Here is a 12,359-nt window from a genome sequence, read left to right on the forward strand (position 1 = left end):
CAGGGCCTGATGGATTCCCTGAGGAATTCTACCAAACATTCAAAGAAGAAATAATACCTATTCTACTGAAGCTGTTTCAAAAAATAGAAACAGAAGGAAAACTTCCAAACTCATTCTATGAGGCCAGCATTACCTTAATCCCCAAACCAGGCAAACACCCCATCAAAAAGGAGAATTGCAGACCGATATCCTTGATGAATATGGATTCCAAAATCCTCAACAAAATCCTAGCTAATAGGATCCAACAATACATTAAAAGGATCATCCACCACAACCAAGTGGGATTTATCCCCGGGATGCAAGGGTGGTTCAACATTCGCAAATCAATCAACGTGATAGAACACATTAATAAGAGGAGGGAGAAGAACCATATGGTCCTCTCAATTGATGCAGAAAAAGCATTTGACAAAATACAACATCCTTTCCTGATTAAAACTCTTCAGAGTATAGGGATAGAGGGAACATTCCTCAAGTTCATAAAATCCACCTATGAAAAACCCACAGCGAGTACCATCCTCAATGGGGAAAAGCTGAGAGCCTTTCCCTTAAGATCAGGAACACGTCAAGGATGCCCACTCTCGCCACTATTGTTCAACATAGTACTAGAAGTCCTGGCAACAGCAATCAGACAACAAAAAGAAAAGGTATTCAAATTGGCAAAGAAGAAGTTAAACTCTCTCTTTTCACAGACGACATGATACTTTATGTGGAAAACCCAAAAGACTCCACCCCCAAATTACTAGAACTCATACAGCAATTCAGTAATGTGGCAGGATACAAAATCAATGCACAGAAATCAGTTGCTTTCTTATACACTAACAACGCAACTGTAGAAAGAGAAATTAGAGAAACGATTCCATTTACAATAGCACCAAAAACCATACGATACCTCAGAATAAACCTAACCAAAGAGGTAAAGGATCTGTACTCTAGGAACTACAGAACACTCATGAAAGAAATTGAAGAAGACACAAAAAGATGGAAAGATATTCCATGCTCATGGATCAGAAGAATAAACATTGTTAAAATGTCTATGCTACCCAGAGCAATCTATACCTTCAATGCCATCCCGATCAAAATCCCAATGACATTTTTCAAAGTGCTGGAACAAACAATCCTAAAATTTGTATGGAATCAGAAAAGACCCTGAATCGCCAAGGAAATGTTGAAAAAGAAAAACAAAGCTGGGGGCATCACGTTGCCCGATTTCAAGCTATATTACAAAGCTGTGATCGCCAAGACAGCATGGTACTGGCACAAAAACAGACATATAGACCAATGGAACAGAATAGAGAACCCAGATATGGACCCTCAACTCTATGGTCAAATAATCTTTGACAAAGCACGAAAAAACATGCAATGGAAAAAAGACAGTCTCTTCAATAAATGGTGCTGGGAAAATTGGACAGCCACATGCAGAAGAATGAAACTCGACCATTCTCTAACACCATTCACAAAGATAAACTCAAAGTGGATGAAAGACCTCAATGTGAGACAGGAATCCATCAAAATCCTAGAGGAGAACATAGGCAGTAACCTCTTTGACATCGCCCACAGCAACTTCTTTCAAGATACATCTCCAAAAGCTAGTGAAACAAAAGCAAAAATGAACTTTTGGGACTTCATCAAGATAAAAAGCTTCTGCACAGCAAAGGAAACAGTCAACAAAACAAAGAGGCAACCCACAGAATGGGAGAAGATATTTGCAAATGACACTACAGATAAAGGGCTGGTATCCAAGATCTATAAAGAACTTCTCAAACTCAACACCCAAAAAAACAAATAATCAAGTCAAAAAGTGGGCAGAAGATATGAAAAGACACTTCTCTGAAGAAGACATACAAATGGCTAACAGACACATGAAAAAATGTTCATCATCATTAGCCATCAGGGAAATTCCAATCAAAACCACATTGAGATACCACCTTACACCAATTAGAATGGCAAAAATGGACAGGGAAAGAAACAACAAATGTTGGAGAGGTTGTGGAGAAAGGGGAACCCTCTTACACTGTTGGTGGGAATGCAAGTTGGTACAGCCACTTTGGAAAACAGTGTGGAGGTGCCTCAAAAAATTAAAAATAGAGCTACCCTATGACCCAGCAATTGCACTCCTGGGTATTTACCCCAAAGACACAGATGTAGTGAAAAGAAGGGCCATATGCACCCCATCGTTCATAGCAGCAATGTCCGCAATAGTCAAACTGTAGAAAGAGCCGAGATGCCCTTCAACAGATGAATGGATAAAGAAGATGGGGCCCATATATACAATGGAATATTACTCAGCCATCAGAAAAGATGAATACCCAACTTTTACATCAACATGGATGGGACTGGAGGAGATTATGCTAAGTGAAAGAAGTCAAGCAGAGAAAGTCAATTATCATATGGTTTCACTTATTTGTGGAACATAAGGAATAACATGGAGGACATTAGGAGAAGGAAGGGAAAAATGGGTGGGGGAATTGGAGGGAGAGATGAACCATGAGAGACTATGGACTCTGAGAAACAAACAGGGTTTTAGAGGGGAGCGGGGAGGGGGGATTGATTAGCCCGGTGATGGGTATTAAGGAGGGCACGTAGTGCATGGAGCACTGGGTGTTATTCGAAAACAATGGATCGTGGATCACCACATCAAAAACTAATGATGTATTGTATGGTGACTAACATAATAAAATTTAAAAAAAAAATTACTTTAAAAAAAGAGTCTACTGATATGAAGGCTGCTAGTTGAACATGACTAAGGATTTCATTTAGACAAATTTTTTGTAGTTTTCTATTAAGAAATATTTAACACTACGTATATCTCTCTCCTCCTCACCTTCTCCCAATCTATCCCATTCCTCCTCTCCCAATCTCTATCAGAGCTCCAAATTTATTTGTAACTGGAGTTTGTATTTATTCATTTGAAAAAAAAGTTTATTCTACCACTTCAGAAATTAAATTGGAAAACCATTTAACTATAAAACCTGTAAGATCTTTTTTAAAATCTAAAATTCTTTGATTCTACAGCTCAAAAATTATGGTTTTATTTAATATTATTCTTTATCACCAGCCATGCTGATATGAAAACTGGCTTTACTGTTATTTGTTCTGTATCTCACCAAAGATGCTTTCATTGATGACTGTTCTTGTTCTTTGCTTTTATAAAGTCCTAGTTCGGAGTCTCTTTCTTCAACTATTTTATCATATTGGTGCTACAATAAATAGAGAAAATATTTTAGGTATATTAGAACACAAATAAATTATGTTTTAATAATACTGGTATCCTTATGCATTTAATATCCACAGAAAATGTCAATGAATTCAGTGATATATATATTTGAGCTTTTTTTCTGGTTTTTCAAGTCATTTTTATTCAAATAACATAAACAATGAAACACAGAAAACAGTCTTGAAAATAATCAAATACAAGAACAACAAAAAATTCTTTTTAATTGAAAATGTTGAATTTCATAATTTAAAATATAGGCTAGAAACACCAAGACCTCTTAGAAAAGTTACTGATTCCAGATCTGGGGCAGGAAATACAAGATGAGTCTTGAACATTTTATCATAATAGAAAGCCAAAAAGCTGTCAAGAGTTTATTAGGGTCAAGTCAAAAGGACTGGCTCGCTAGTTTGAAGAGCCTCCCACTGGCCAAAAGAGGAACAATTTGAGTGTCAAGGATTAGACTGGATTGAGACATACCAAATATGTTTAAATCTATGAGTTCATAATATTTTTATGAATTTTGTTAATATTTATTATTAAAATACTTTTTAATCCTCATTGGTTACCTCATATATTAAATCCCACCAACAATTTTAAAGATGAATAGGTAGGTATAGCCCACCTCTTCTCTCCAGATATTGAAGGGAATAAAGCTGAATTCCGGAACAGAATGATTACTTTTAAAACAACAAAAAGTAAAACATACTCACAAACACAACAAACATTAATTCTTTCATCTATTTATACCACTGATAAAAATTTGTTTAGCCTAATATGTGTTAGACATTCATAAAGGTATATTTATATCCTTTACCAGATACATATTCTGGGGATATACTTAAATAAATATAAGGTGGAAAGTGCTGTAAGAGAGTACTAGGAAAATTCAGAAGAAAAAGGATTACTTCCATACATAATAGATGACAAGGAGAGATATTCTCAAGGAAGTGTCACCCAAACTCAGCTTTGTGTGGTTAAGACCTGAACTTAGAGAGACGGGAGATCAAGAGTATTCTAGCTCTAATCAGTCATTATTGCATAATTTTCTGACAAATCAGAATGCTATCTTGATTTCACCATCTTTATGCGTAAGTATGCCTCTAATTAATAGTTCTCATCACACACACGTTACCTTATGTTTTTCCATAAGTGCTACCATTTCAGCTATTTTATGTTGACATCGTATATCAATTTCTTTCTGTAATTTTACAGCTTCATCAGCTATTACTTTTGCTTTCTCAACCTATCAAGTAAAGTATTTCTTAAAATTAATGCACAAATAAATTTAACTTAAACGCAAAGACCATATATACTACTTACATAAAATGCAGAAATCAAACACCAGGAAATTAGGAAAGCCAAGTAAAAAATGCATTCTGTTTTGGTTTATTTTAGGGTGTTCTATCAAGTAAGATGATAGTATAACACTGTAATGACCACTTAATCTTTTCAAAATAATAAATACATAAAAATACTTAGAAAACAAAGATACTTTTAAGCTTCTATAAAACTAATTAACCGTCTCATGTAAATTTATTAAATCTTTTAAAAATCATAACAAAGATTAAGAATTGCTTTTCTCTTAAAATGCTAATAAATAAATAGAGTTTTAATATAACAAATTTTCAAAATATTTAGTTTTTCCTACCTCTTCCAAAAGATTTTCTTCTGATATCTTTCTGTCCTTAATTTCTTTTTGATAGCTGTCAGTCATTTCTTTAAATTTCTGCTTGGTACCTTCTAGTTCTAATTCTAATTTACTGACCTTTGAGTAAAGAAAGTAACATTAACATTAGTAAATGTTATGGATTACTTGAAAATATTCTGTATTCATTTTGTGGTTTTGTGAATCTTAAAACATTACTTATTCATTGAAATTATGGCTGGATCATTTTCCTTACATTTTTCATATGGTGAGATGTGATTTTTCACAAAACCCCTAAAATACATATTTAGTCCTGACAAGTAATATTTTAAAAGCAGCCATATTTTTATTTTTAATGCATTTCTCAGCAATATTTAAATTATTTGGTCTCAGGTTTAGGTTTTATTACAGTGACTATTCCATTTGGATAGAATACCCATGTGATTCGAAGAAAAAGTGTATTCTTTTTTTAAAAACAACTTTATTGAGGTGTAACGGATATACACAAAAAAACTACACAGTTAATGTACACAATTTGATGAGTTTAGACATATGCATACACCATGAAACCATCACCACAATTAATATACATAATGCATCCCCTCAAAAAGTTTCCTTCTAGCCCTTTGTTTTCTACCATAAAAACACCTTAACACGAGATCTATCCTCTTCACAAATTTATAAGTTCACAATACAGTACTGTTGACTTTAGGTACCGTGCTGTACAGCAGACCTCTAAAACTAATTTATCTTACATAACTGGAAACCTTATACAAGTTGAAGAAGTCTCCATTTCCCCCTCCCTCTTACCCATTCTAATCTCCATTCTAATCTCTGCTTCTGTAAGTTTCACTCATACCTCATAAAAGTGGAATCATGAAGCATCTGTCCTTCTGTGATTGGCTTTTGTTGTTGAATTGGAAGTGATCTTTATATATTCTGGATACCAGATCATTACCAAATATATTATTGGCTAATATTTTCTCCCATCTTGTGGGTTGCCTTTCACTCTCTTGATACTGTCCTTTGATACATTCAATGAAATTTCTACCAACATTCCAACTATCTTTTGTCAGAAATAGAGAAGCTGATCCTAAAATTTATATGGAATTACAAGGGACCCTGAATAGCCAAAACAATCTTGAAAAAAAAATGGTGTTGGAGGACACATAACCTCCAATTTATAATTTGTAATCATTTGTAATAAAATTTATGACAAATATACCATAATCAGAGCTGTGATACTGACATAAGGTAAAATATAGATCAAGGCAATAGAATTGGGAATCCAGAAATAAAGCCATAAATGGTCAATTTATTTTCAATAAGAATAACAAGACAATTCAATTGGGAAAGAATACTCTAACAAATGTTGCTGGAACAACTGATATTCACATGTAAAGGAGTAAGTTGGACCCTTAACCTCATACCATATAAAAAAATTAACTCAAAATAGATTAAAGATCTAAATGTAATAGCTAAAATTATAAAACTCAGAAAAAAAAATAGGAGTTAACATTCATGGATCTAGCAATGGATTCTATATATGACACTAAGAGCATAAGCAAATGAGAAAAACAAAGTAGATTTCATGAAAAAGCATAGTCTTGGAGAGATTTTCTATAAAGAATATCTTTAATTTCTATTGTTTTCATGTTTTGTACAAAAATTTACTGAGTCATGTAGACATGACTCAAATATAGAAATTATTGAAAGAAAGAGAAACCTTAATTGGCACCCACCCTCTAGAATCACTTATTACCACAGAGCTGAAGTAGAATTGAGGAGTAGGGTACATATATGGGAGGGATAGGAATTGGGAAAGGGAGGCATAGGTAATTTAACAAAGAATCAGACTCTATTCTATACTCATGAGTCAACCACCAATTTTAAGACAGAGCATATTATCAATATTGATAAATACTTCTGGGTGCTTCTCTTCATTAGTTTTCCCCTTCTGCCCCTCAAATGTAACAAATGTTCTTAATATTCACTTTTCCCTTGCTCTTCTTTATAGCTCTAGTGAATAATTATATATCAATATTTCAGAGTTTGTTTCTGAACTTTATATAAATGTTTTCATTGTATGTTTATTTTTCTATCATGCATTTTTCATTCGGCAGTTTATTTCAGATGAGTGTAAATATAGTTCTTAATTTTCAATGCTAAGCAGTGTTCCACTGTATGAATATAATACTGTCGTTTATTTATGTATTCAATTGTTCAGACACTGAATTGTATCAAACTTGGGGACAATATACACAATAATGCTATAAATGTTCTTGTAAATATCTCCTGGTACAAATGTGTAATACTTCTTTGTAGTATATACCTAGAATTCAAACTGGTCATAGGGCAGGTCGCATGTTCAACTTTACAAGATAATGACGTTATTTGCCACAAAGTACACGTATCAATTTAAATTCCCAGCAACAGCATGTTAGGAGTTTCGCCTGCTTCACAACCTCACCAACAGTTGATAGTAACAGTCAAAAGTGCTTTGACTGAAGTTTTGTCATTTGTATTTTCCTAAAAATTTTATGTTTAATTCTTCATGTTTTCTATTCTGCGAAATTTCTATTCAGGTTTTTCATTTATCTATCTGGTTGCTTCATCTTAATGATTTATAGAAATTCTTTATTAATTATAGATTCTAATACTTTGTTCATTATATATGTATAATAGATATTTCTCCCAATATTAGGTTTGTCTCTTTGCTTTCTAAATAAGCAAAAATTATTAATTATAGCATATGTGAATTTATCAATATTTTCAAACATGATTGTATTTTTTACATTGCTTAGGAAATCTTTCTTGATCCCAGAGTCCTGGGATCCAGCCCCACATCAGAGTCCCTGCTCAGAGGAGGGACCCCTCTCTGCTGCTCCCCCTGCTTGTGCTTTCCTGCTCTGTCAAATAAATACATAAAATCTTTTAAAAATAAAATAAAATAAAACCATCTGAGTTTCAAGTTTGCTTTTTAAGAGATTTTAAATTGTTGATTCAATCTCTGTAATAAGACAACCCAGAGATATTCTGTATTTTTCTCAAACAGTTTGAAGTCCTGCCTTTAACATTTACATCCCTAAGGAATTCATTTTTGTATGTAGTGTAGGGGTACAATTTCATATTTTTATATATGAAGAGTCAAATGTTCCAGCACTACATATCCATAATACTACCCTCGTATTATATAAAATTACCACTTATGCATGGATCTTTGCCTAGATTCTCTCTTCTGTTAAACTCATTTGATTACCTCTGTGCCAATACTATGCTCTTAATTACCTTTGCTTCACAATTAATCTTTATATATGGTCAGGCACATTTACTCCACCTTGTTCCTCTTGAGAAATGCCTTAGTTATTCTTGGCCTACTGCTCTTACATTTAAATTTTAAAACCAATTTGTCAGGTTCTACAAAGATCCTTGGTGAAATTTTAATTGAAAATGTAGATCAATTTGGAAAAAAAAAAACAGCATTTTCACATAAATCGTATATTTTTAAAATTGTATTTTCTTTTTCTTATGTAGGCTCCACATCCAGTGTGGAGCTCAATGCAGGGCTTGAACCTACAACCCTGAGATCAAGACCTGAGCTGAGATCATGAGTCAGATGCCTAACCAACTAAGCCACCCAGGAGCCCCTAAATTATATTTTCTAATAGCTTGTTGCAAATTTGTAAAACTAGTAATGATTTCTCTGTAATGACCATATATCTAACAACATTATTAAACACATTTAATAACTGTATTAATTCATCTATAGATTCTTGTAGATTTGCTACATATACAACTCCCATCTAAAACCACAAGTTTCGGGGCACCTGGGTGACTTATTTGGTTAAGCGACTGCCTTCTGCTCAGGTCATGTTCCCAGAATCCTGGGATCCAGCCCCGCATCAGGGCCCCTGCTCAGAGGAGGGACCCCTCTCTGCCACTCCCCCTGCTTGTGCTTTCCTGCTCTGTCAAACAAATAAAATCTTTTAAAAATAAAATGAAATAAAACCATCTGAGTTTAAAGTTTGCTTTGTTAAGAGATTTTAAATTGTTGATTCAATCTCTGTAATAAGACAACCCAGGCAAATTATTTTTTTTGAGATTGTTTTTTGGTTAATCTACTTCAAGTTTTTCAAATATATTAGCATAATGATGTTCATAGTAAATGTATTAACTTTCAACTATGATTAAAAATACATGTTCCTTGAAAAAGAAAAGAAAAGCTGAAGGCATCATAATTCCAAACTTCAAATTATATAACAAACAGTAATGATCAAAACAGTGTGGTACTAGCACAAAAGTAGACACATAGATCAACAGAACAGAATAGAAAACCCAGAAATGAACCCACAACTATATGGTTAACTAATCTTCAACAAAGCAGGAAAGAATATCCAGTTGGGGGGGAAACAGTCTCTTCAACAAATAGTGTTGAGAAAACTGAACAGCAACAAGTAAAAGAATGAAACTGGACCACTTTCTTATACCCTACACAAAAAATATATTCAAAATGAATGAAAGAACTAAATATGAGACCTGAAACCATAAAAATCCTAGAGGAGAACACACGCAGTAACCTCTTTGACATTGTCCACTGCAACTTCTTTCTAGATATGTCTCCTGAGACAAAGGAAAGAGAAGCAAAAATAAACTACTGGGACTTAATCAAAATAAAAAGCTTCTGTACAGTGAAGGAAATAATTGACAAAACTAAATGGCAACCTACAGAATAGGAGAAGATATTTTCAAAGGACATATCCAATAAAGGGTTAGTATCCAAAATCTATAAAGAACTTATAAAACTCAACACCCAAAAAACAAATAATCCAGTTAAAAAAATGGGCAGAAGACATGAATAGGCATTTTTCTCAAAGAAGACATACAGGTGGTCATTGGACACATGAAAAGATGTTCAACATCACTCATCATCAGAGAAATACAAATCAAAACTACAATGAGATATCACCTCATACCCCTCAGAATGGCTAAAATCAACAACATAACAAACAATAGGTATTGGCAAGAATGTGGAGAAAGGGGAGCCCTTGTGCACTGTTGGTGGGAATGCAAACTGGTGCGGCCACTCTGGAAAACAGTATAGAGGTTCCTCAAAAAGTTAAAAATAGAACTACCCTACGATCCAGCAATTGCACCATTAGGCATTTACCCAAAGAATACAAAAATACTAATTCAAAGGGATACACGCACCTCAACATTTATAGAGGCATTATCTACAATAACCAAATTATGGAAACAGCACAAGTGTCCATCAACTGATGAATGGATAAAGAAGATACACACACACACACACACACACACACACACACACACACACACACACACACATTGGAATATTAGCCATAAAAAAGAATGAAATCTTGCCATTTGCAATGGATGGCACTACAGAGTATTATGCTAAACAAAACAAGTCAGTCAAAGAAAGACAAATATTCATATGTGGAATTTAAAAAACAAAACAAACTAGCAAAGGGAAAGAAAAGAGAAAGAAGCAAACCAAGAAACAGACCCTTAACTATACAGAACAAACTATGGTTACCAGAGGGGAAATGGGTGAGGGGATGGGTTAAATAGGTGATGGGGATTGAAGAGTACACTTGTTGTGATGAGCACTGGGTGTTGTATGGAAGTGTTGAATCACTATATTGTACACCTGAAACTAATATTACACTGTATGTTAACTAACTGGAATTTAAATAAAAACTTAAAAAATATACATGTTGTGTACTTCCAAGGAATATAGCAGAGTAGGAGGACCCCTAAACTCACCTCATCCCACAGATACAATTAGATACACCCATATCAGTGTAAATAACCTTGAAAAGGACCTGAAAGTGTCAGAACAGACTCTCCACAGCTAAATGTAGAGAAGAGGCCACATCAAAAGGGTATGAAGGGTCGCCAAAGGCAAGGGAAGCAAGGGCAAAAATGAACTATTGGGACTTCATCAAGATAAAAAGCTTTTGCAAAGCAAAGGAAACAGTCAACAAAACCAAAAGACAACTGACAGAATGGGAGAAGATATTTGCAAATGACATATCAGATAAAGGGCTAGTATCCAAAATCTATAAAGAACTCATCAAACTCAACACCAAAAGAACAAAGAATCCAATCAAGAAATGGGCAGAAGACACGAACAGACATTTTTCCAAAGAAGCCATCCAAACGGCCAACAGACACATGAAAAAGTGTTCAATATCGCTCGGCATCAGGGAAATCCAAATCAAAACCTCAATGAGATACCACCTCAACCAGTCAGAATGGCTAAAATTAACAAGCCAGGAAATGACAGATGTTGGCGGGGATGCGGAGAAAGGGGAACCCTCCTACACTGTTGGTGGGAATGCAAGCTGGTGCAGCCACTCTGGAAAACAGTATGGAGGTTCCTCAAGAAGTTGAAAATAGAGCTACCATATGATCCAGCAATTGCACTACTGGGTATTTACCCCAAAGATACAAAAGTAGGGACCCGAAAGGCTACGTGCACCCTGATGTTTATAGCAGCAATGTCCACAATAGCCAAACTGTGGAAAGAGCCAAGATGTCCATCAACAGATGAATGGATAAAGAAGATGTGGTATATATATATACAATGGAATATTATGCAGCCATCAAAAGGAATGAGATCTTGCCATTTGCAACGACGTGGATGGAACTGGAGGGTATTATGCTGAGCGAAATAAGTCAAACAGAGAAAGACATGTATCATATGACCTCACTGATATGAGGAATTCTTAATCTCAGGAAACAAACTGAGGGTTGCTGGAGTGGGGGGTGGGGTGGGAGGGATGGGGTGACTGGGTGATGGACACTGGGGAGGGTATGTGTTCTGGTAAGCGCTGTGAATTGTGCAAGACTGTTGAATCTCAGATCTGTACCTCTGAAACAAATAATGCAATATATGTGAAGAAAGAAAAAAAGAAGAAGAAGAATGTAGCAGGAGGGGAAGAATGAAGGGGGGGAAATCGGAGGGGGAGAAGAACCATGAGAGACGATGGACTCTGAAAAACAAACTGAGGGTTCTAGAGGGGAGGGGGGTGGGAGGATGGGTTAGCCTGGTGATGGGTATTGAGGAGGGCACGTTCTGCATGGAGCACTGGGTGTTATGCACAAACAATGAATCATGGAACACTATATCTAAAACTAATGATGTAATGTATGGGGATTAACATAACAATAAAAAAATTTAAAAAAAAAAAGGGTATGAAGGGTTGAGACACAATTGGGAGCAAAAGGTACCTGCAGGACTATTCCTTGGAGGGATAAGCTCCATAGGCCAGGAAACATAATGGAAAGGGGAGGAGACCAGAACCTCTCCAAGCACACCAGGCGCAGGGAACGTGTATGAAAATGAGAGGGGAATGATTTACGGAGTTCTCAGAATCAGCAGGGCTTAACACCTGGAACTTTAAAAATCAGCAGGCATGGCTCTGGGAGAACTGGGAGGGTGATAGGAAACTGAGTCCCCACCCTTAAAGAGAC

The 12,359-nt window shown here is 35.2% G+C and overlaps 1 protein-coding gene across 1 annotated transcript in view; it reads right to left on the reverse strand.

Annotated features, from left to right (window-relative positions):
- Positions 1–12,359, reverse strand: part of SYCP1 (synaptonemal complex protein 1) — a 146,474-nt gene that overhangs the window by 34,400 nt on the left and 99,715 nt on the right. The window contains exons 23-25 of the mRNA XM_078072570.1: positions 4,863–4,979; positions 4,347–4,457; positions 3,105–3,197 (exon numbers count right to left, since the gene is read on the reverse strand). Of these exons, the coding sequence (XP_077928696.1) occupies positions 3,105–3,197; positions 4,347–4,457; positions 4,863–4,979 (321 nt within the window). The remainder of the gene's footprint in view (positions 1–3,104; positions 3,198–4,346; positions 4,458–4,862; positions 4,980–12,359) is intronic.

This window comes from Halichoerus grypus, chromosome 5 (assembly GCF_964656455.1).
Source record: "Halichoerus grypus chromosome 5, mHalGry1.hap1.1, whole genome shotgun sequence".
Classification (NCBI taxonomy): domain Eukaryota; kingdom Metazoa; phylum Chordata; class Mammalia; order Carnivora; family Phocidae; genus Halichoerus; species Halichoerus grypus.